We start from the raw sequence: 25,264 nt of genomic DNA on the forward strand, positions 1-25,264 counted from the left end.
CAGATATTGATATAACTTTCAGCTAGAAATATACGATTCATATGCAGAATTTAAAATAGTATACAAGTACATGTATTTTGACATACTTTATTTAAATACTACCTCTGTTATATATTATTTGCAACGATTTGACATAAAGTAGAGAGGAAAAATGTCTAATCGTTGCAAATAATATGTAACGGGGTAGTACAATTTTTTTTGGATTAAAACTTACATTTAAATAGCTTTCACGTCTTTCAAAAAAAAAAAAAAAAGCTTTCACGTTAAATAAAAATGATTAAATTTATTTCCTAAAAAAATGATTAAATTTATATTCAGGGCGATAAAGTCAAAATTTAGACTATGTTCCATTCACCCCAGTTAAAAAAATAAAAAAGAAAAGGTCCATTTTCAATTAAAATAAGTTTAGTTCGGTAAAATTAATTTCATTTAAGTATAAATTGATAATCAAGCTCTGGTCCAAATCTTTAATAGCTCGAGTGAGTACAACGGTGAATGTGTGCATGACATATCACATTGTAAAAAGTTGCTGGCAGAAGTGGAATGGGAAGTACAAGTGGAGCACATCTATCGTGAAGTTAATAGAGTCATCAATTGGCTTGCCAATCAAGGAGTAACACAGAACAACAAGTTTTAGTTGATTCAAGTCTCACCTTTAGAATTAGGTCGTATTTTACATACTCGTAATGATGTGGTTGGAGTGGCTATGTCCCGCTTCGTTCCACCGTAGTGCTTTTATTCTCGTGTTTTGGTTTCTGGGGCTTGGCCTCTCGTTTTGCACAAAAAAAAAAATAAATTGGTAATCACCTTCTACTTTCCATATACTTCGTACTACGTAATTACGTGTATATATATAACATTTCCCCTCAGTTTGTTCCCTCCCATTTTCATTTCCTCTTTCATTTCAAATCTCTTTTCATATTCTCTCTTCAGAGCTCATCAAGACATCAACAATGGAGGCATAATTGTATCTGCTACAGTAAGCTCTTTTCCATTTCTCCAATTTCAATTTGTGTTTATGATATTCTTAGTTTTGATGCTTGATTAATTATATTTTTGATTCTTTTTCACTTTAAATTAGATTAACGATATTAATACATTCAATTTCTTTATTTTTCGATTAGCATAAGTAATTTTAGGTTTAATTTTGTTGCTTATTAGTTTGCAATGCTTATATTTTTGTAGCAATTGAGAATTTGCATTTTAAATCAAGTTAGGTTAACTAATTTAAGGTAAAACATAGCTGTGTTTTGTCGATTGTCAAATGTAATTGAATTTAGAATGTCTTTTACCTTGTAAGTTGTTGATTATACTGATATTCAAACCTTTCGTATTCACTGTTGTATTTGATTTTTAGTTAAAATGAAGTTTAGGTTGCATACTTGAATGTATTTGATTTTCAGTTGATTGTCCTGATTACCAATTCCTCCATGATAATTTAAATAATGTGCAGTTTATCAATTGTTAAATATGCAATTGTTTTTTGCAAATATGATTTTTGCAATGGCTTAATCTTGGCTGGATGGTGGATATGCACTTTTGATGATTTTAAATTAATTATTAAACCTATAACTATCTTGTTTCAGTTTTCAATCATGGCGGAAGACGATGTTGGTGAGATTGATTACCAGAGTTCTCCCGAACGGCCGGGAACGCCACCTTTACGAGGCGCTGTTCTCGGTCCTGTTCTTGATGTTAGGCGCCAGGGTGAAGGATATACTCCTGTTTTTCTTGGAGAGCGTGAGAATGATCCCAGACTTCGTATCATTGCATACCTTCGATTAGCTGACATGTTGCTGTTTCATAACCTTGATGAAGTCACGATGTTTTACCTTAATCCCGTGATTGATGAGTTGGGACATGATTCTAATGCTGCTTTGATTCTGTATCAAATCTATCTCGATTATTTTGATCGTAGGAGGAGATTCTTTACCATCGGTTTGAACAACAGAGACTTAATGGTTGGCATTAACAGAATTCTGGTAATACTTCCGGAAGGTGATGGTGGTGAGGCACAAATCTAATGTTGAGCATTGAAGGCTAGGCAGGCTACTTTTGTGATAATTTTGCATTTTTATACTGCTTGTGGTATGCTTGGGTGTATGCAATTTGATGAACTTGTCAAAACAGGTGATTTCCCTTTAAAAGGTAATCGTAGAACCCCCCGAAAAAGGTAATTGTAGAATTATGCCTTCATCCATAGAAATAAAGTAGAACCACTTTTCATCTACGTGAATTGTGTCACTTCATCAAAGGTGTTCCTGTCTAAGGGTTGCAAGCACCATTATAATCTGGTTTTCATATTTTGCTCTGTGAGTATTGGCTTGATTGCATTGGTATGTAGTTTGAGCTTTCCTTCCTTTGTAAGCTTGACCATTGTGGTTGTTGACACTCCTAAAGCTGCTCAGATGTACTTGCTATGCTTTGTAACATTTCCTTTCCAAATGATAGAAGCATTTATGAGTACAATTCTTGTTCACGTAAGCAATCTCTATCATAAGCTTTCAAAAAGTAGTAAAAATCATGTACCGGTAAACCCCAATTAATACTTGGGGAAGTTTAATTATGATAACTGCTAGGTTTGGTTTTCTATCAAGCGGAGTATTGAAATGTTGGGTGCTAGATTTAAGGAGCTGATATGAGGTTTATAGAATTGTGTAGTATTATCAAAACAAAAAATACTATTTCCTAAGAATCGAATTGGGCACCTCCAGCAAGGACACAAATCAGCCATTAAGCTAAACAACATCATATGATAATAACCCTTTATACTAATTTGGGCCTCCACTGATTTTGGGCCCTTTGCAGCCGCTCATGTTGCACATGGTAAGAGCCGGCCATGTTCATTTCCTAATTTTGTTTTTAGCTTACTATCAAACCAGTATAAACCCTGACTTCTTCTATCCTAATGACCTACTTCCTCCGTTCTTTTTTACTTGATCCGCTTTGACTCTTACACTATTCACTTCCTTGACCGTCTTTTGTGAATAATATATAAGAAAAAACATATTCATGTGGGATCTTTTTAAATTCGTCTTAATTAATACTATCATAATACTTGTATATAAATTTTATAATTTTTACTTATGGGGAATTCAAGTTATTGATCGTTAAAGTTTTGCATTGGCAAGCGTGGTAAAAGAAACAGGTCAAGTAAAAAAGAACAGAGGAAGTAATTCCTAAATGAAAAGCCATGATTGCTCTCCCAAGTCCCAACTAGTGAGTTACGTTAGTACATTTGTTTAAAATTAAGTATAATTATAATTCAAAATAAAATTTTAAACTGATAATTTGGGTGTGCATAATATATGTCAATTTGAAGTGTTGGAGGTTTATTTTAAGGCGGAGACATCAATTTGAATTTAATTTGGGGAGGAACAAGTGGACGATTTTATTATTTTGATTCACTTTTTTTCCCAAAATGTACTCTAAACTTTTCGTCTCCAAACTTTAAAATGCCAAAATCTATCATTATTGACATTTACTGTTTCACTTCATACATACACTAAGAGCCACTTCTCATAAGATTATTTTCCGTTCAGCTCCTAATTTCCTTTTCTTATACTACCTCCGTTTCTTATTACTCGCAACAAAGGGGTATTATTTGTGAGATATAAAATATTCATTTGTTGTAAGTAATAAGAAACGGAGGTAGTAAAATATTCAGTTCAGTCAATGAGAATAGACCCTAACAATACCTATTAAATAATTTAATACAAAAGGGCTAATGCATTTGCATTTTGCAGGGTTCCAAACCATGGGCATCTGTCTAAAAGAAATTAAGACCTCAACTGTTAAGACTGTAGACTGCTGTGCAGTGTGCACAAACTTATGTCTTATACTGTTATACAGTTATACTGTAGTACTGTACAATGTTTTATATTTAAGTACTTAACCCATTTATTTATTTTCCCTTGCAAAAACCTTTGTGATTATTTTCAGCATCAAACGAAAAGAGGAATTTCCGGCAAAGTTGAACCAAATCTAGCCGGAGAAACCTCTGAAACGACGAACGACCTACCCCAAGCTCAGGTATTCAATCTACTTTTTTCCGACGTAATTTCGCCGGGAAATATGGATCCTTTAATCCTAATCGGCGTTTCTGATCATCAAAAATTATTTTTGGAAGCAGGAATCTGAAGTTGAATCACTTGCGAAAGATGAGCCTGTCAATGATGCGATTAGACACTCATAGTTTGGGGTCATCTATTCTATCTGGGGTTGAATTATGGATGAAACGAAATTGATAAAGATTGAAAGTTGAATATTGGGTTGAATTGCATGCAGAAGAAACTCATCACTCATGTCAAATTGGCTCTTCCCCTCAAAAGCCAAAACCCTCTGGTCTTCCAAAGGTTCGTTTTTTTTAATGACCCTAATTTGTTTGTTTTCTGGGGTTTATGATTATAATTTGCTCTTCATTTTTGCTAATTTGATATGGGTTCATTGTAATAGTTGAGGAATGCTTTGGCTTTCTTTATTCATTCATTGTTTATATTCATGGAAATTTATGGTTTTTATTTATTGCTCAAAGTAATTTTGAATGTGTATGTTATTCATCTAAATTCTTCCTTGCTTTTTATCCCATCAATTCGCAGTTATGCTAAGTTGATAGCTAATGATCAAATAATTGATTGAGATTAGTTCTCGATATTAATCAAATTGTTAGGATAATCGAGATTAATGTTTGGTGATTGCAATGAGTAGTGATGGATAATTACCTGTGATAGTATGCAATATTCATGTGATGCTTCAATCAGTTTGATGGATAATTACACCAAGATAAGATTTATGCATACATAACCCTTCAATTTCAATGTCACTATCAAGTTATCACTCAATTTAAATTGAGCTCCCTCCACATTGTAATGCCATTTGCAGCCCCAACACAATTGCCTTAGCTTCCACTAGCTCTATCCCCCACTATTCCTTATATTGTTGGCAAGCAACTCTGTCGATCACCCCTTCATGATTCCTCACAATGTCACCCATTCCCACACCAGCATTAGCAAAGATAGCTCCGAGAAAGTAGCCAGGAGAGAATATACGAGAATGTTCGTTGTAAACCAAATAACAATGGCTGCAAAATAGTTCTAACAAAGTTACCAGGCGACGTGAACTTATATATCTTTGCTGCTTCTGTTCTGTCTCTATAATAGAGGTAGTGAGAGTCTGCGAGACACAACGAAAGGAGCTTTGTATTATATAACACTATGACCATAATTACTTCAGCTAAATGTTGTCTTGCATAAGCTTAATACTGTAAAAAAGATGAGTCTGGTGATTCTTTGAATTTCAAAGTTTTTAGTGGTTCATTTTCGAGGCTTAGTTGCATTTTGAGCTATTAGATTATGGCCGGGAATATGAGTTATATCAATTGAACTTTGGTACCATTTTAGTCTATAGATCATTGGACACAACATCAAAAATAAGAATTGGTGAGACTGCCAGGATGTGATCAGCGGGTCATGACGATTTATAGTGAAATTGATGAAGCAAGTGCCTTTAATGAAATGGATTCTCAGGTTTGTCCATCCCAGGTTGCACTCTTTAGGGTGCATGACAGAGCGATGCTGAGGATGCAGCCATGCAGGTTCTGACGATGAGCCCGAAGGTAATCAACATATGTATTGCTCGGCTGCTTATCCCTTCTGATCAGATTGAATGTATTATTGGTAAAGGTGGTCTAATTATTCAAACCATTCGTAGCGATACTTGTGCTCAGATACGGATCCTAAATGATGATCATTTGCTAGCATGTGCCTTAGCCCCTAAAGCACTGATAAACCTTTGCAGGTAATTTGAGATAATGTTTTTGGCTTAGTGTAGTAGTAGAGTTGTTTTTGCCAGTGTCATTGCTTTACTTCATTAAAAAATAGTTGTGTATTGTTAATGATGTGAAAGATAAACGCTACAAATTTTCTTGTTAATTGGTATGTCTTGTCACCTAAGTGTTTAGTTTTTAGGTCTATAATGCTCTAGTTATGTTCCAATCATTGTTAGTTTTTTTTATTAATTAGTTGTTGGTAGGATTATCGATATATCAATGAAAGATTATTGGAAGATAGATAAAAGATTGTTATGTTTTTGTTAGCTCTCTCAAATGGAAGTAAGAAGTATAATAAAAATCTTTCTTCAAATTATGATAGTTTCTACTTGATGCATGTAATGTTAGATTCCAATGTCTTAGGAGTACTCTTATTTTTTTGAACTCAACTTTTAAGTCTACAAAATTGTTTTTGATATTCTGAAAATGCCAGAATATCTCAGTTATGTGCTCTTTGATACCTCTAATTGTTGTATCTATATTAATAAGAACTATGGGTTTCATTTCTACACTATCATATTGGATTAGCTTCTTAGTCCGCTGAATTCCCGGTCTAGTATACTATGATAAATTTTATATAAATAGGTAAGGGGAGGAGGGAGATAGGGGGGAAGGAGAGGGGGGGAGGGGGGGGGGGGGGTGGGGGTAAGAAGAGAGGGGAAGGGAGGTATCAGCATTCTTCTTGTCACCTTGTATTTCGCCTGATATTGTATCAGTTTCGGATAACACTTCCCTTGCAGCAGCTGTGATGTTCTTTCCTATATTTTGAGGCTGAAGATCAGAAGGCTCCTTGGCATTCTCAGAATCACCATTAATTTCAGTTTTTTCACCTCCTTGAAAAGCTCTCATGAGCAAAACGTAGTTGAAAGGCTCGGTTGTGATTGGAATTGAAGGGACAGAGATGGTTGTCTGGAATTTGGGTGACAGCAGAGCTGTTCTTTGTATAGGGGAAGTTGCGGAGGCTCTCAAAAAGGATCATACTCTGTGCCATTATATTGGAACAATTGACATCTACGATTGACTTATTGATATTCCCTTGTGGACGAGGGTGTGTGCTCTGTATGTTTTCATTGCATGGAAATGTACGGTATTGGATAGGGCAGTATTTACTATAAAAGTTTTGCCATGAAGACTAGATGATTTTACCGTTTTATGTATGACGTTGAGTGTTGTTTAGTGAAGTTCATATCTAATTTGCTAGAAGTCTATTTCTCATTTTGATGTTGGAGCTTGAAGCCTTGGAGAAATGAATTTGCAGTGGTTGATGTATGTGATGTTTTAAGTTTTGGAAAGGATGATCGTAGTTTGGAGTTTGTTAGTTTATATTTATATTTTTCTTAGAAGTATTTTGAACTATTGAAGAAGTGACATTAGATGGCTAAATGTAGCTTGGCACTTCAACTGAACTAAGTTGGAAATGGGATGATATGAAGATAGAGCTGATATTATAGGTTGCATACACCTTTTTTCTATTTCTTTCCAACCTAATACTGACTGAAGATTGTCTTTGTCCTGCAGCTATGCAGCAGAAAGAGCATCCCAAGTTCAAGAGCGAGGGTGAAGATCTCTTCTCAGCACACTCCAGCCGGACTGAAGCTCTTTGTGGCTTTAGATTCCCAGGCCACCTTTTTGGAAGGCAACTTCTTATCAAATCAAACACAGGAGAAGTTATACAGCCTGGTTAGTATCATTTAGGACATGTTGAAGTTAATTAGACCTTTTATCAAGGAAGATATTGAACGAGTTATAGTATAATTACAATTAGTCTCAAATTTTGATCATCCCAAATCACTACTAACTGTCATCTTTAATTGTTGGTTTCTGTGAGCAGATCCATTCAAGGCAATTGATGGTGAGGGCATGCCAATTTACCGGAGGCCATTCAGGGCAAGATGTACATCCACTTCACAGTGGAGTTACCTGATTCTTTGAACCCTGATCAAGTTACAGCATTGGAAGCGATCCTTTCTCCTAAGCAATCAATGGGTCTCACAGACATGGAGTTTTTTTTTGTTTTTTTTTTTTTAAAAAAAAAAAAATGTGAAGAGTTAATATTGCATGGTGTCAGCATTAAGAAGAAATTGAAAGGAAGCAGACACAGGCACAGCAGGAGGCATACGATGAAGATGACAAAGTCCAGTAAGCTCAACAGTGATCTTATCGATCTGATGTCTACCATTGCATGGCTTTGAGTCAATGCATATGTTTCTGAATTTAGTGTTGCTCTTGCAAAACCAATGTTTTAACTTTGTCACGATCTATCTCTCCTATTTGTGGGAACTTTGAGTTTATTGCTTGGTGTACTGCAGTACTGTAGTTGCTGCTTAAGATTTTTTTTTTTTTTTCTGAAACAATGCTGCTTAGGAATTTAGAAGACAAGTATGTACTTTAGATAAGTTAATATAGAACTTCAAATAAGTTAAAGCTAATCTTTCTCTCTTCCAGTGTTAAAATTTCCAGCTTCTTAATGAACCTAAGCTGCATCTGGAACTGCTGGTGGCCTCAAGCTACTCCATATATTATGATTGGCTTGTGTAAATGATATCCTTTACTCAGTTGCAATAATGTTTCACATTCACATATATAACATGCACTATTTCTCTTGGTTGTAAATACCGTTTGGCTATTTTCTATTAATGAAGTTTTTTCTATCACTATTCTCAAAGAATACGAGAAAGTGTGTAGCTTGTTGCTATAATTCGTAATTCACCGTAAAAACACGAGTTGCAAACTAGCATATGCATATAGGCATATAGCCATATATTGATATAAGTTTCAGCTAGAAATATAAGATTCATATGCAGAATTTTAAATAGTATATAAGTATATGTATATTGACATACTTCATCTAAATACTACCTCTATTACATATTTTTTTTGGATTAAAACTTACATTTAAATAGCTTTCACGTAAAATAAAAATAATTAAATTTATTTCCTCAAAAATAAAAATGATTAAATTTATATTCAGGGTAATAAAAGTCAAATTTTAGACCATGTTCCATTCACCCCAGTAAAAAAAAAAGAGGGTCCATTTTCAATTAAAATAAGTTTATTTCGTAAAATTAATTTCATTTAAGTATAAATTGGTAATCAAGCTCTGGTCCAAATCTTTAATAGCTAGAGTGAGTACAACGGTGAATGTGTGCATGACATATCACATTGTAAAAAGTTGCTGGCAGAAGTGGAATGGGAAGTACAAGTGGAGCACATCTATCGTGAAGCTAATAGAGTCACAGATTGGCTTGCCAATCAAGGAGTAACACAGAACAATAAGTTTGAGTTGATTCAAGTCCCACCTTTAGAATTAGGTCGTATTTTACATACTCGTAATGATGTGGTTGGAGTGGCTATGTCCCGCTTCGTTCCACCGTAGTGCTTTTATTCTTGTGTTTTAGTTTCTGGGGCTTGGCCTCTCGTTTTGCACCAAAAAAACACCTTCTAATTTCCATTTACTTTTTTTTTTTTTTTTTATATATATACTACGTAATTACGTGTATTAGTGTATATATATAACATTTCCCCTCAAATTTCCCTCCCATTTCATTCCCTCTTTCATTTCAAATCTCTTTTCATATTCTCTTCAGAGCTCATCAACAATGGAGGCATAATTGTATCTGCTACAGTAAGCTCTCTTCCATTTCTCCAATTTCAATTTGTGTTTATGATTTTCTTAGTTTTGATGCTTGATTAATTATATTTTTGATTCTTTTTCACTTTAAATTAGATTAACGATATTAATACATTCAATTTCTTTATTTTTCAATTAGCATGAGTAATTTTAGGTTGAATTTTGTTGCTTATTAGTTTGCAATGCTTATATTTTTGTAGCAATTGAGAATTTGCATTTTAAATCAAGTTTGGTTAACTAATTTAAGGTGAATCATATCTGTGTTTTGTCGATTGTCAAATGTAATTGAATTTAGCATGTCTTTTACCTTGTAAGTTGTTGATTATACTGATATTCAAACCTTTCGTATTCACTGTTGTATTTGATTTTTAGTTAAAATGAATTTAAGGTTGCATACTTGAATGTATTTGATTTTTAGTTGATTGTCCTGATTACCAATTCCTCCATGATAATTTGAATAATGTGCAGTTTATCAATTGTCAAATATGCACTTTTGATGATTTTTAATTAATTATCAATTATTATCTTAATCTTGGCTGGATATGCACTTTTGATGATTTTTAATTAATTATTAAACCTATTATTATCTTGTTTCAGTTTTCAATCATGGCTGAAGAAGACGATCTTGGTGTAATTGATTTCCAGAAGTCACCCGAACGGCCAAAAGTCCATGGTCCTTTTCGAGGCCCTGTTTTCGGTCCTATTCTTGATGCTAGCTATGAGATCCGAGATTTCATTCCTGTTTTTCGTGGAGAGGGTGAGGATGAAGACGTACTAGATATTGTGGCATACCTTCATAGAGGGGATCTTGAGATGTATGACAATCTTGATGAGTTCACTCTGCTACACGTTAACCCTGTCATCGATGAGTTGGGCTATAATCAAAATGATGTTACTGTTCAGTATGAGGTTGGTCTCAGTGAAGCTCAAAGTAGGAGGAGATATCTGACCGTCACTAGGGACTTCAAAGAACTCATGAGATCTGTCGCAAGGATTTTGTTGATAACCGATGAAGGTGCATAGGTGATTACTGATGAGTGTTAATTTGGGGTGACAATACTGATTGATTTCAACTCAAGGTTTTTGTATTACGATATACATATAAGTAGATATACATACAGGTAAATAATGTGACAGAGCACCAAGCACATACTACTTCCGTTAACTTTTATTTGCAACTTTGGGGTATTATTTGTGAGATATAAAATATTCCAAAGTTGCAAATAAAAGCACTGCTATAGTTGTATACTGAGTAATATAGCATAGTAGTAGTTTTAATTTGGGCACTTGAATATATGGCCTTTTTTGTAACAAACCCAAAATCGGCATTGGCCCTTAATAGTTGTATGCGGAGTGATATAGTATAGTATAGTAGTTTTAATTTGGGCCCTTGAATATATTGCTTTTTTTGTAACAGACCCAAAATCAACATTGACCCTTAACTTTTTCTTTCTTTAATTTTTTTTTTTTTTGGGTTTGACGGAGCCACTGGCCCCTACCATAACCCTAAGAAGTAAGAAGTTATGGAAAGTCTGTGATGAGTATAATTCTATAAATAAGAGCCAACTATTACAGGTTTTGTTTATACATCCTCCACAAAAAAAAAAAAAAAAAAAGGGGCAAGTTTCCCATGGAAAACCTTAACCCGAAGAAAAAGGCTAACAATGAATCACCAATTGCAGATGTACATGATACACTACTGATTGAGATATTTATCCGACTAGCGTGTTATAAAACTGTCATCACATGCAAATTTGTATCGAAACGTTGGTTATCTCTACTGTCGAACCCTAAGTTCGTGATCGAATTCGTTGAACACAAGAGGAAAAATGGGCAGAGAATCCTTCCATGGACCTTTTTATCGTTAACGGGGTTGAAATTAATCAATGATCTTGACGACGACGACGACGACAACGAAAAGACGGGTCGGAATCAATCATTTAATATTGACATCCACAATAAGGTATTTTATAGCTCTCCTATGAATTTTCTTCCAAGGGGGTCGTCGTCGTCGTTTAAGATTGTTGCCTCATTCAAAGACTTAATCTTATACATTGATGATATTAGCCGCAAGCATTACTACATATGCAATCCTGTAACCAAGCGTTGGGTTGACGTACCCCCTACCCCATCTCCATCTTCGTCGCGTTGTTGGTCTTGTTTGATTTGCCGAGATCCCTTCACTAATAACAATGATAATATTGATGATTACGAGTTTAGGATTGTGGTAGTTCGTTTCCCCATTAATTTCAAAGCAGGACTTAATGTGAATCCTTTTATCACTTTGAAGGTGATTGTTTTTTGCTCTGAAAATTCTCAATGGATAGATATTGATGTTAGGTTTCCACTCTATCCGAATCAATCTGAGCCTGTACGATTCTTAAAAGGTGTGGTTTGTAACGGTATGGTATGCCTTTGCTATAATAAATACTTCGGGATGTTCAATCCGTTCGACGTTACTCCGATGACAATCAGGGGCACTACTCTTGAAGCCAGAAGGTTGCCAATACCATTAATTTTTGCTAGATCAAAACTATTAGAATGCGGAGGCAGATTGATTGCAGTCCGTCCCAGTGCTTTGAGTCCTACTTACCATGAGGACAAAGAGGGTAATTTACTAGTGGATTATAGAGCGGGAATTAGTGTAAGAATATATTACCAAGAGCTCGATCTCAATCAAGTTGTTAATAATAATGTTGAGGTTGGTTGGATGGGGTTTAAGGTCTGTATATGCATCGACAAGACTGGAAGATCGCGTTCAGTATTATCTGGAATTCGTATGATCAATGTACACCCGACTAACAAGCGTTTGCTTTATATCTTAACTGCTTCATATGTACTGCTTTTGTGTGATACAAGGTCATCTACCTTGAAGACTTTGGGTCGACTTGAACAGCTCCCGGATCAGGATCATTCACAGTCTTCCAAATTTACACAATATGAGGAATTCAAGCATTTACAGTCGTCTTCCAACCACTTACAAGTTAAGCTCCAACACTGGCCTACGCCTCTTCCTACTATCCGCCCATCCTAATCATTCTACTTTACAATTCTTTTAATTTATGTTTAATTACTGTCTTGCTACTCTTTTATCATTCATACAAAAGATGTAATTTCTGGGTTTCTGATTTTGAGCTGAGCTTGTTGAAATACTTTGTTTTGAATAATTATTTTCAGATTTAATTTGGCTTTATGAAATTTTGTGTGTTCGACTACTTTTCGATCTGTACATAATTTTTTTTTTTTACTTTAGTAGAATTTACATACAAAACTTATGTACTTATTTCCATTACTATCAATTATGCCACCTACCTAACTGGCTGTTAGTACTCATAACAGTGTACATTAAGATCTCAAAAGCGTATATCAAGGTCTTCAAGAATCCTAGCAATCTAGCATGCAATGGGTGGCATAGCCAAGATTGATTGGTGCACATCAGAAGGCATAATATGAATATGAATTATAGCAAGTAAACAATCAGAGCTAAAATTTGATGGATATATAACTTCCAATTACACAAAGCTAAGTTTAGGATGAGTTGTTACTATTTTTTAACTAATACCATGCTAGTATAACTTTCACCTGGCAGATCATTGCAATAGGAAATAAACCTTCTGGACACTAGTATTGTAGGATGACAAACTCAACCATACCATGGACTACTGTTACTACAGACTCCAATCTTGGTGTCAAAAGAAATTCCAGGAAGCAAAGCAAAAATAACATGGTATGGTAGATTCTGAAATATGTTTGTGAGGCGGCATAAATCATACAACGTATCGATATGTGACATATCTTCCAGCTGTTTCACTGGGGCGAATAATCTTCACAACTTGTCCACGCTTAAGTCCATAGTATCTTGCCACTGGATCATTCATCTGAATTCTTGGTAGCTGAACTCAGGAGCCAAAACACAAGGCAAAGAAAAAAAATCAGAAGCTACTTCATAACTGAACAAAGGTGAAAATTAGAATATCCAAGCAAGCAAGGCTTTATAAAAACAATATGGGGTATTTTGAAACACTGATATTTTCAGAAATGCAGGCTTCATAAAAAACATAAATACTATCAATATAAAATTCCAGTTGTCTTTTACTAAGTGAGACCAACCAGTTCATGGGTCCTCAAGATGAACTCTTTTACAGATATATTCATATCGAAATATGAAATTGTGATACAAGTGAGTCCATGTATTGAGCTTCATGGTTGTTAAATTTACAAATATTGAAGTTGAAGGCCTGTAAAAAGTTTTGATTCCTCAACCCAAATTTGTCACTCTCAATCTTAAATTCCAATTATCAATCTAAATTTGCGTATTTTTATTGTCATGCTGTAGCTATATAAAGAATCAAGAATTACGCCAACATATATACTTTAGGACTAAAACAATAAAGAAATATGCAATATATATCACACAGGGTTAAAATTTGTGAATGCTTTACTCACATCACTCACATGCATTTCATGCAAGATTTAGTTCACAGTTTTGCACCATAGCAGCAGCCCAGGAGATAAAAATAGAAAAAAAAAACATACTAGCATGAAATGTACTGACCTGAGTTTCCTTGACGGTGTACCTTTGGAGCAGGGTCTTCTTTTCTTCATCATTTAGCAATTGATGCTCAGGAACAAGAACATGCTCCTTGATGTTAACCAACATCTCTGCCTCCTGAAGCAGAAACATACATGTTACGAAATACAGACAAACCGTTTTCATACATTTAACCCAAACATGAAATCAACAGAAAACTCCACTAGCAGCTTAGTTTTCATAGTGTAACAACTAACAACATAAGGATCATCAGATAATCACAGAATGGGTAGATAAAATGCTACATCCTTACAAGCTATAAATTAAAATGCTATGGCCTTTCAGCATCACAGATAGGGCAAAATAAGACATTGTAAACAATGATCCATGCTATCATTCAACAGTCAGCAACAATGGGCAGTATGGTGTATAGTCCTGACTCGACCACTATGACATTAGCAACAGGTGAGCACATGACTACTTCAGTACAGACTACAGACAAGAGAGCTTGATAAAATTGGAAAACGTAGAAAGATGCATTTCATTTATAGATTATTCAAGTACGAACTAAACCAACAAAAGGGTTATATTAACCTGAAAAACCTCAAGGTGGAATTTTGAAGACATTTCACTTATGCAAGTCTTGGCAAAAGGAGTCAGGTTCTGTTGGACCACCAGAATTGCTCTTGGAACATTTTCATTTTTCATAATATTGGCGTAATTCTTTATTGTTTTAACACCAACCTTAGGCTCCTCAGGGAAGAAAACATATATCTGCAAAAGGATAAAATCGTCAGCTGATAGTTTTTGGATAAAGGCAGAACAAAGAGAATATCTGGAAATGCAAGACATATTTGCCATGTAAAAATTATCAGTTGACAACTCGAGGTGTACCTGGTCAGAGCTATCATTTCGTTTGCTTTTTTGGATAGAAAGAGCATCCCTCTTCAAAAACTCACCATATCTACTAATGAACTGCTGCTTTGACATGTTGAGCTCATGATCAGCCACAATATAACCTCTGTCATTCAACATTTGCATTATTGTTCTCTGAATTCTGTATAATCTAGTTATCTCTTCATCTGAGGAAGCCATTTTAATGATATCTGCAAGAAAGCAACTCTTGATAACATTTTCCACCATTTAAGGAAAAAAAAAAGGCGGAATAAGTAACTTCATCAAAATCTCATATCAATCAATTTGACACGCGAAAGTTCTTAGTAGTTAGTACCCCTACTGCCGGAGAGCTACATACAAAATCCAACTATTGACCCAATTACCCAAAGGTGAAAATTCATGATAATCTAAGTTAGTCTGGCAAGAATGCTAATGACTTTAATTTTAGATGATGAATTCTAAGTTCAGTAGCATGAGCTCTTGGCAACTACACTGTATAGTCATTGTTTTAATTCAATGAAAATCGGACAACACGAAAAAGACCGAAGATTACTATCCCAAAGCTTTGAGCTCAAACACTGCTTGTTGAACTATAGTGAAAAGAAAACCCATAAACCAAGGTCTAATTTCATAGTTCAATCCTAACAATAAAGGTCCTGCAATACATTAGCAGCCAAATTTGATTCAATTATCAAATAAGGCTCGAAAACACACATAAATTTTAGGAATATTTGATTCAATTATCAAAGAAGGCTCGAAAAAACACATAATTCAATCAACAATTAGACTCATAGTTTTGTTTTCTAACAACATAATCGCTGGTTATGATCATTCATAATCTTAGTAATTAGAACCAATAGTTAATTTTTCGAACCCTAACCTTACTACACAGACAATTCAATAAAATTAAATTAGATAATAGATAAACCCTAGATTGTGAAATTGATATGATGATTACAAAAACAAACAGAAATTACCTTAGAGGCTGCTTCAATGGAGGACACAGGTGTTAGAAAGCGCCTCAATGAAGAGCGTCAAGTGCGCTTCAATGGAGAACTCAGAGAGAGAGAAAAACAGAGAGGGGGCAGGAGGAGGATTTTTGTTTTTCTTATATTGACAATTACAGCAACTCAATAGGTTGGAAAGCCCATTAAAAACCCTGGGTTCACCCCAATTATAATTTGGTTAGATCCGTCTAATAAATAAATAGAGCGGGTCTATATATATAGTCGACCTATTATGAATTCTTGATAGGGAGGGACAAACCTTACAAGGGTTAGGAAGAGGAGGTAAGGCTACGTGCCTAAGTCTATTTTTTATAAGGCGATCAACATCGGTCCGGCCTGATTCGGTCTGAAAATATAACAGGTTTAAACCTAAAAATACAGTTTTAGTTAAAAAAAAAAACTCAAATTCGGTCTGAAAAGCCCGCTACTTTTTCGCGGGTTTGGGCACGAGGTATCATGTTAAGGCCTGGCCCGACACAATTTTTTTTGATCACCTCTAACTTTTTAATAAGTGCTATACTTATATTTGTAGAAAAACTCTTGGCGTATAGACTTTATGTATTAAGGGTGTCAATAGAATGTCATTTTTGTAAATAATGGGAACATGAGGGTGGAAAATATAATGACAAAATGTACCACTCCATGCATAATGGTACATAAAAAATACTATTCAAACAACTTATACTTTAATGGTATAATATACGTGTATAGTAGTACACAAAAATGTATCATAGTACCAAACACAAGAGAGAAAACGTACCACCAAACCCCAAATTACCCTCCTATGTACATGCCAAATGCATAGACCCTATGCGCCTAGATGCACTCCTATTTGTATAGTTACTAATGTGTTATTTTGACCAATCATATCTTTTAATTAACGATAGGTTCACATATAAAAAGTTGATATTTGGATGAATAATGCAAAAGTCAAGATAGAGCACTTATTAACAAACAAAAGGCAAAACACTTAAAACTTAAATGGAAGATTATACTGTGTATAAGCGTATAGCTCTTCCAAATTACCTAGCCTGCTAACCTGGATTAAATTGACTTATGATAGGTTTCGACTTTCGACTCGACAGGTTTTTTTAAAACCAAAATATAAAAATTATTATTAAAAATTACTAGGTAATACAAAAAAATAATTTCGAAAACTTGTGAAAATAATATCGTTACGTCCGAGTGGTTAAGGAGACAGATTTTAAATCTGTTAGGTTTCGTATTATTTTTATTCATTTTCCCTAAATAATCCAAACCACTGCAATCTGCTGAAATTGACAATGTCGAACCCAAAATCAAAACTTTTGATGATTTCACCTCATTGCATCTCCTGGGTCACCATCAGGTAGATTTCTTCCGGCTTTATTTAATTATTTTGAAAATTTTATGTGTTTCTTTTGTATATTTTACTAATTTTAGCATATTTTATTTCAGTGTATGAATATAAGAGGGAAAAGTGATGTAAATATGGGTCTTTTTTTTTCTAAAGTTTGGATTCTTAATTAATGGTTGCTAGCAGGAAGAATCGTACTATGAAACCCAAAAGTCAGAAAAGAAATTATTGATTCTTTGATTCTGATTTTTGATTTTTTAGGCTTTTAATAACTGTGAACTTTGAATTTGCTATTTTTGGAATTTAAAGTGATTTATTTTCAATTTATGGGTCAAATTTTAAGCTAAAAATTACTGGGGTTTTACATTTTGAGGGTAATTTAAGGATTATACTGATGGTATAAAAGTAGTCGATTTAATTAAAAATATCACCCTTTTGATTAGTTCTGATCTTCTGTGCTGTGATGCATATTCTGGTTAGTTCAGGGGTATGTAAGGCTATGCACATTTGGTTAATTTGGATCTCGAAAGATGTTGCTAGTAAAGCACTAAAGCGCGTTGTAGTTGTAATTTGCAGTACAGTAGTGTGGTGATAGCTATGCAACAATTTAGCTTGTTAATGCTGATCATATTGTAATGGGTGATTATATGTATATTTGTTTCACAATGTAGCTATCTGCAAGTGGTAGCTCTACCCTTTCTGTTCATTATCCTTCAGACTGGATTTTGTTATGTAAATGATTAATTCATAGGCTGCAGACATTTCATTTCTCATTTGAAAAAACTATTGTAAGGTTGTTAGAGTTAATCATAGTCCCTATATGAGAGCCTGTTTCATTTAACCCCGGGTTAGGAACTAGGAAGGGGAAAGTAAGGGGGAGGGGGATGGTCATGTTCGAGAGAGTATAGTAAGTTGGCAGAGCTTGAATTATGATTAGCTGATGATGTCGTTGAAGTTAATTGTTGTGCAGTAGATGACACTTTTACTTAAATCTTGAAAATGTACTATGTCTGGTAGCTTGTGTTCCAATGTTCATAAACTATCCTTCTATTGCATTGCCTATTGCACTCTACATAGCCAGTGCAATGGAATATTGGTGGAATGGAAGTTCGCATTAGCTTCAGTGAATACTTGCATAATTATAATTTAATTGCATGTTGTTTGTGCAATGTTGCACATGATTGGCGCGAAAAAGGTTCTTTATACTAATTGAAAGTATCAAGTGAGATCTGGGGGGCCAGGAAAATATAACATGCCTCTTTACTTTGATTAGGTTTCCTTTAAACATTGCATTGTTTCTTTATGCTGCAGGTCTTTCTATAAGTGGGTATCAAAGACCTTAAAACTGGAAACCTTCATGGGCTGGAGACAGAGTGGAGCATCTGATTCGAGCGACTTTATAAAGTACTGCTCCTTCGTCAGAATACCTGCAGAACAAAAAAGTATGGTGGTGGAACGAGTCGAATAATGCTGCCATTTTCCTTCTGATGCGTAAAATGAACAAGGAAAAGAGTGGGATATAACATCTAATCATGTATGTTTTGACAACATGGCTATCTAATTTTCCAGGTGAAAGCATAATGCCAGAGGTATACCAAGTTATGATTGGCTTTGAAGTTAAGATTCGATTATAGTTCCTCATGTTTGTTCTTCAAATCATACGACATATAGCATATCTTGGCCATCATTATTCATTGATTGTGCTTCGTAGCTAAAAATGAACAGTACAATCCAATGTGGATATTGTAGGCTAGAGCATTTTACCACCAAAAGGGCTGGTATTGTTTGTTGCTCAAGATGCCATACCGTAATTCCTATACAAACATGTGAAGTCACAAACTATACTAATATTCTGAAGAACAGAACTCGGAAAGATTTTCAGCTGCAAAATATCAAAAGTTCTAGTCTGCACCTTGGCACTTATAGAAATGGCAACCTTGGAAGCACTTCAGGATCATCGGAATATAAGGTTCCAGCAAGCCAATGGCCAAAAGCTTCTTTTACAATATTAAATGCATGCCCTAGAGGTATCTCTGCAGCAAGGACTGGGAAACGAGCATTAATCTGTGGCGTGAGCTACAAGAAGCAGAAAAACAAGCTGAGAGGAACTCTCACTGATGTCTACAATATAAAGCAGCTTCTTTTGAATCGATATCATTTTCCAGAGCATTCAATTAGAGTCCTTACAGGTAATTTGAAATTATTATTTCATAATATTGTTCATGAAATGCCAACTCTTTCAGGCAACACTCTTAGATAGAGGCAATGAATTTGTGCCTTGTTTGATTGATATACTATATGAATCAGCTTAAAATATATTTGCAGGTATTTGATCGAAGGAACAGGTATGGTTGTTTGTTTGCTATACTATAAGAATCAGCTTAAAATATATATGTCAGGCAATGAATTTGTGCCTTGTTTGATTGCTATACTAGGTTGGTGTGTGTGTGTGTGTGTGTGTGTGTGTGTGTGTGTGTGTGTGTGTGTTTGTGTGTGTGTGGTGGTGTGTGTGTGTGTGTGGTGGTGGTGGGGGGGGGGGGGGAGAGTTGAAGTGTTAACCTGATACTATGAAGAGGGTGTGAAGTACAAAATCTGTGGGCATGGCAAATAATTGTATTGGTAGTATCTACTGATGTGATTTATACATTTAGCTTTAAAGCTTTAACATCATGTTTTGATTCAATTTCACTTTGGATTTCCCTTGTCTTGCCTACATACACCACAATAACGATTACTCCCTCCGTGTTTTTTTAAGTGATACATATTGACTGGCACATAGTTTTAGGCAATTTAATTCACTTAAATAAAATAAGAGGTAAGTGAGGTAGTGGAGTATTAAAAAATTGTTAAAGAAAGATAATGGGGTTAATAGTTTATTGAAAAATAATATATGTGAGAGGAAAGATATAATAAAAAAGTAGTAGTGGGTTTGGGTGGGGACCATGAGAGGAGAGAGATATAATATTTTAATGTATTATTTTGCCAAAAAAGGAAATGTATCACTTAAAAAAACACGGCCGGAAATGGAATATGTATCACTTAAAAAAACACGGAGGGATTATCTTATGAAACATGCCTATGCATTTCTCTAGACGTTTTAGTCCATGAGAATGTTTTCGCAGTAAAATGCAAATGGGCTACATTAAGAAGCTACAGACTATAGGGTTCTTACTTGTGATTTTCTGGTCAAAAGCAAAGCTTCAATTTGAATAGCTGACTGATTGTTGGTGCTATCATTGTATTGAACACTAACTAGAGGGAAATGATCTTGATCGAGTGCCTACTAAAGCAAACATGGAAGAAAGCTTGAGATGGCTTGTTGAAGGAAGCAAACCAGGGGATTCACTGGTGTTTTATTTCTCTGGACATGGTTTGCGTCAACGTGATTTTGACAACGATGAGCTTGATGGATTTGATGAAACACTGTGCCCTGTTGACTTCGAGACCGAAGGAATGATATTTGACAATGATATCAACACCATGATAGTTAAACCTCTAGTCAAGGGGGTAACACTTCATGCAATCATTGATGCTTGTCATAGTGGAACCATCCTTGATCTCGAGTATTTGTATGATCTGACTGGGTAAGAATCTAACATCTGCTCCCAAATCCCACCTCTGATGATGCTTATGCTAAGCTTACCTCATGTACAGTAGAGTATATATTTGTGCCCCAAGCACTTTTTTATGTTTTTCTTTGGAGTTTGCGCCACTTATTTGTACTTCCAGGCTAAGGGAAATGCTTTGAGAGCAAATTCAATTTGCAAATTAATATACGGATTCCATTATACTGAAACTAGCAGATGATTGCTGATCCCTGTTTAAGGTCTAGATAGAAATTGGATGTACCTGGGTGATAAAGTAGTGTTATATCTAACAACATTTGTCTTGGCTGTCCCTTGCATATAAACAGGAGGAAGTGGTTGCTCAATAGACCTCCTTCTGGAGCTAAGAAGTGTACAAGGGGTGGTCGTGCCATCTGTTTTAGTGCTTGTCGTGATGATGAAATGGCTATTGACAGCAACGTAAGGATAGGATTATGCTTTCTTTTGTTTTATTCAAGTTTGTTGCTCTTGCTTAAAATTTGCGCACAAACTTATTTGAATTCTTGTTTATAATGTTTCTGATTCGTTATTGCAGTTGTGATGTGCTGGTAATTCCTGTAGGTTGGATCATATTCAAATGCTATAGACTTTACGATATGTCAGTTTGACCTGAATGCATTGTTTCTTTAGCTTTTCTTTCTGTACATTGCTACTTACTATGGATGTCACTCGAGACTTGCACATCCTAACATCCACCCTACACTGCTCTTATATTGAACTTAGAATCTATTCAGTTTGCCTTTCTATTTTCTCTACAAGTTGTTTTTGGTTATGTATGCAGGCTCTGACTAAAAAGGGCATGAGTGGTGTCATGACGCATTGTTTCATCCAAGCTATTCTTAATAAACCCAAATTGACGTACTCAGAGCTCTTATATTCTGTACGGAAGTCTATTCTGGAGGCCTTTGCATCAAGATGCATCAGTTCTAAGCTCGTTGATAAGTTGTTACACCGCAAAATATCACAGGCAGGTTTTTTCTTTCGAATCCCCCACATATTTGATACTTTACCCTTATAACGACAGGCCTTAGATTGAAAATCTATCAACTAGCATTCTAATTTTAATAGATTGGCTAAGGAACTCAATATAGTAAGACATCTGATTTTACTCCATAATTCAAAGATGATAATTGTTATGGTACTGCTGTTAATTTTTTGATTTCTGTCAAACCAATTAAATTATAGTCCATAAATGCAATTGCGGATATATAGTAATTTCATGTTCAGAAATTCAATTAAATTAAAGTTTTGATGTTATGAAGATCTCAAGATCAGCTATGTACTTGTGATATCACCCAGCAATTTATTGATGCTGGAAGTTTGACACTACATGAGTTCTTTCTCAGACTCTTGGATTGATTTGAACATTCCCATCCTTTTGTTTTATGGTCTCTCTAGTCTATTTGAAATTTATTGATTTTTTCAGTTTTTGGCTGCAGGAGCCCCAACTATCTTCTTCTGAAATTTTTGATGTTGAAAATACGAAGTTCACCATGTGATCACTGCAATGAGAAAGTAAGCTTTGAACAAGCTCTCTGCTATTCTTTACGTAACAAGAAACCTATACTTGTTGAAAATGTTGTGTATTATGTTTTCTAATTGTTTATAATCATTGACACATGTCATTGTATCACGTTTAAGTTACCAACTAATTATTCATTAATCTAACGGATTGGAACAGCATTCTTTTCGCTCCTCTTTGCCAGGTTACACCATGAGACATTGAAACTGCCTTTAGATTTAATTGCTGGAATGGTCTTTAAAGAAGATGATTTATAATTGACTTGAAGATTTAATATTAGGACTGCGAAAAAACAATAAGCTAGAGTTTTGAATGCCTAACAATCTAACTTACTCCTAGACTCCTAGTACACATTGTTGTAGAGTTGCTATATCACAATTTACATCAATGCACTTTCCCCATTTGTTCTGCTGTGAGCAAATTCTTGCGAGATATGTCACACCACCTTAAGTAGGAGCCATAGAGGTTAGGCCAATCTGAGGAGGAACACTGAGTGAAATGGTGGAGCCACAAAGACAACACTTTCTCCCGATTTTCTTCTTCCTCAATCATGTCTATTATTTCTTCTAGTGCACTCTCAATCTCTCCTCGTTCACTGGTGCTAAGGGTTGGTGCATCAGTCCCGTTGCTGGCTTGACACAGTAAAGGAAGCCATGTTGTTAACATCTTCATTTTAGTTTGCTTTTGCTGCTCTGTTTTGCCTCCTTCAGTTTGTTGCTCTTTACCCATATCCTTGGCATGCTTGATCAAGAATGCTGCAGAAGTTCAGAGTTTAAAAGTCTTGAGGAATACAGATTGCAGGAATAATGTTTATCTAAAGTTCCTCTTTTCTGCCATACTATTATGAATCTTTTAGTCATTAATGTGTGTTTAGATTATGTTATTCTGTGTTTGTTTGAGCAGAACTTCGTTGTGCTATTCCACAATGAGCTAATCTTGTTTAAAAAAGTGAACCAGAAAATTGAAACCATCTATTGTCTAGCAAAGTAAACCAAACTCAAGAAAATTGAAACCAATCAATGTAAACCACATAAAACTTGGACCAAAATTTCAACCAAGAAACAATAAGAGAGGATATTCTTTGGAAGAGAACCGTATTTAGGGGAAAACTATTCCTCAAGTAATTCATTCATACCTGTGACCTTGACCAATGAAGCTTGAACCCTTGGCTCAGTTGTTAAAGCTAACCATCCCAACCTTCTAACCCAAGCCCATTTCTCCACTACCACCTCTCCGCCACCACTTTCCTCCATTTTATGGGCTAACCATAACAACTCGGCTGCCATCTTTTCCATAGCGGGCTCATCATCGCCCTCTTTCACTTGATACCATCCCTTGGCTGCCCTTACAACTCTACTGAGCCCAAAATCACCTTTCCCTGGACCAAGGGAAAACTTTTTTTGTTGGTCCAACAAGGTGGCTTCTAGTTGGGAAAGTGTCTTGTCAAATACCTCAGATAGAACAAGACAGTTGACCTGTCTTAGGGCTTCAGACCCTTCCTTAAGGTTCTCGTTGATCAGCCTCTCCGCCAAGGAACGTACAACTTCATACTTCCTTGAGCTAGTGGGGATGTTGTTTACAAGAGAGAGCAGCTGGTAGATAGCCCGAGCAATGGCTGTGTCACCACCTCGGCCAGTAGCAGTGCTGCTGCTGCTATCTACCAGCTGCTGCTCATATTTACTATGTTTAACTAAAATCCTAGAGGAGAAGGGGAGATAACTCAAAGGAAGAGAGTGGACAAGGTGGAGGATGAAAAGGAAAACGAAGGCAAAAAAATAACGTAGGATTCGGACAAGTTTTGTTTTATGGAAGAGAAATATGAAAGGTTTGTCTGCTGACAAAAACAGCGGAGCCACAACGAGGTTGCGAAGCAGTATGAGAGGGGTTGATGAGCTCTCCATAACCACCCTTATGTCTTAATTTGCTTACCTTTTCTTGGTTCTGGTGTAAATTTTGTATGAAGATAGGAAGAATGGAGGGAAATTAAAGAGAGGTTAGTTGATAAATTGGGTGATCTGAAATAGTGGACAAATAATAATGAATAAAGTTGGAATTATGATAATGAATAAAGTTGGAATTATGATATGTACTAGTTTAGTTGTTTAAACCGTTGAATGTTTATTACGTGTATATGGTTCTAAATCTTCCAATATAGTATGTAGCTTTCAATCCAAGTCTAACAACGTTGATGTTTATAAGGTTTCTTGTTTAGCATTGAAGGATTGTATGTATTGTCTAAATTTTCTTGACTTCTTGTATAGTTGTATATAGCATAATCTTACATTATACTTCGAGTATGTTGGTAATTTAATCTCTTTGGACCAATATCTTGTTTATTTTTCTAGGTGGTATACGTAAATTGCAATTTTTATTATGCTTATAGATCAATGGATGATTAATTTAATTTAATTCAATGAAGTGCATGTATATTAGTAATTTAGTATGTGTGATATGTTAATTATGGCTTGCACTTGAGACCAGGATACAATTGAACAAATGTTGTGTTTTTTTTTTTTTTTTTTTTTTTTTTTTTTTTTTTTTTTTTTTTTGAAGATTTACTTGTGAATATTTAGCTAATTCGCAATTTCACATACTCCATTATTTGTCCCTTTTTGTTTGACCTAATTTCTTTTTTGAGCCGTCCCTTAAAGATTGCTCCATATTAAAGATGTACTTCCTCCGTTTTCTTTTACTTGCAACACACCTTTTAAGCACGCAGTTTTAGGAGATGATTAATGAGGGTAAACGAGCGATTTTATCAATATAATTTTTACACGAAAATTAGAATAGGGTTAAGTATCATTTGTAAAAATTATAATGAAAAATTTGTCCGTTTACTTTACATAAACCCGACCTCAAAACACGTGCCACAAGGCTGTGTTGCAAGTAAAAGAAAACGGAGGAAGTA

The 25,264-nt window shown here is 35.1% G+C and overlaps 3 protein-coding genes across 3 annotated transcripts; 1 reads left to right on the forward strand and 2 right to left on the reverse strand.

The window, feature by feature from the left end:
• Positions 1-12,935: 12,935 nt before the first annotated feature.
• On the reverse strand, positions 12,936-15,988 carry LOC145620929 (DNA-directed RNA polymerases II and IV subunit 5A-like). Its single transcript, XM_081675671.1, has 5 exons — positions 15,864-15,988; positions 14,884-15,095; positions 14,584-14,763; positions 14,014-14,127; positions 12,936-13,351 (listed from the first exon to the last, which is right to left on the reverse strand). Exons 2-5 carry the CDS (start codon positions 15,082-15,084, stop codon positions 13,226-13,228), a joined length of 621 nt encoding a protein of 206 aa, XP_081531797.1. The 5' UTR covers positions 15,085-15,095; positions 15,864-15,988; the 3' UTR covers positions 12,936-13,225.
• Positions 15,989-17,114: 1,126 nt separating this feature from the next.
• On the forward strand, positions 17,115-22,493 carry LOC145619506 (metacaspase-1-like). Its single transcript, XM_081674209.1, has 6 exons — positions 17,115-17,241; positions 18,541-19,418; positions 20,486-20,813; positions 21,143-21,254; positions 21,616-21,801; positions 22,274-22,493. Exons 2-6 carry the CDS (start codon positions 18,947-18,949, stop codon positions 22,331-22,333), a joined length of 1,158 nt encoding a protein of 385 aa, XP_081530335.1. The 5' UTR covers positions 17,115-17,241; positions 18,541-18,946; the 3' UTR covers positions 22,334-22,493.
• A 94-nt stretch (positions 22,494-22,587) lies between these two features.
• On the reverse strand, positions 22,588-24,318 carry LOC145619505 (uncharacterized). The gene is made up of 2 exons (XM_081674208.1): positions 23,492-24,318; positions 22,588-23,111 (listed from the first exon to the last, which is right to left on the reverse strand). The coding sequence occupies exons 1-2, from the start codon at positions 24,255-24,257 to the stop codon at positions 22,741-22,743; spliced, it is 1,137 nt and encodes a 378-aa protein (XP_081530334.1). The 5' UTR covers positions 24,258-24,318; the 3' UTR covers positions 22,588-22,740.
• Positions 24,319-25,264: the final 946 nt, after the last annotated feature.

The sequence above is a fragment of the Chenopodium album genome, chromosome 27, assembly GCF_948465745.1.
Source record: "Chenopodium album chromosome 27, dcCheAlbu1.1, whole genome shotgun sequence".
In the NCBI taxonomy this organism is placed as follows: Eukaryota; Viridiplantae; Streptophyta; class Magnoliopsida; order Caryophyllales; family Amaranthaceae; genus Chenopodium; species Chenopodium album.

Coding starts and splice junctions, on each gene's coding strand:
- LOC145619505 (XM_081674208.1), bottom strand. CDS start 24,257: ATGGAGAGCTCATCAACCCCTCTCATACTGCTTCGCAACCTCGTTGTG. Junction 23,112..23,491: donor TTCATTGGTCAAGGTCACAG/GTATGAATGAAT, acceptor GAACTTCTGCAG/CATTCTTGATCAAGCATGCC.
- LOC145619506 (XM_081674209.1), top strand. CDS start 18,947: ATGAACAGTACAATCCAATGTGGATATTGTAGGCTAGAGCATTTTACC. Junction 20,814..21,142: donor TATTTGTATGATCTGACTGG/GTAAGAATCTAA, acceptor GCATATAAACAG/GAGGAAGTGGTTGCTCAATA. Junction 21,255..21,615: donor AAATGGCTATTGACAGCAAC/GTAAGGATAGGA, acceptor TTATGTATGCAG/GCTCTGACTAAAAAGGGCAT.
- LOC145620929 (XM_081675671.1), bottom strand. CDS start 15,084: ATGGCTTCCTCAGATGAAGAGATAACTAGATTATACAGAATTCAGAGA. Junction 14,764..14,883: donor GAAATGATAGCTCTGACCAG/GTACACCTCGAG, acceptor ATCCTTTTGCAG/ATATATGTTTTCTTCCCTGA. Junction 13,352..14,013: donor ACACCGTCAAGGAAACTCAG/GTCAGTACATTT, acceptor TCCTGAGTTCAG/CTACCAAGAATTCAGATGAA.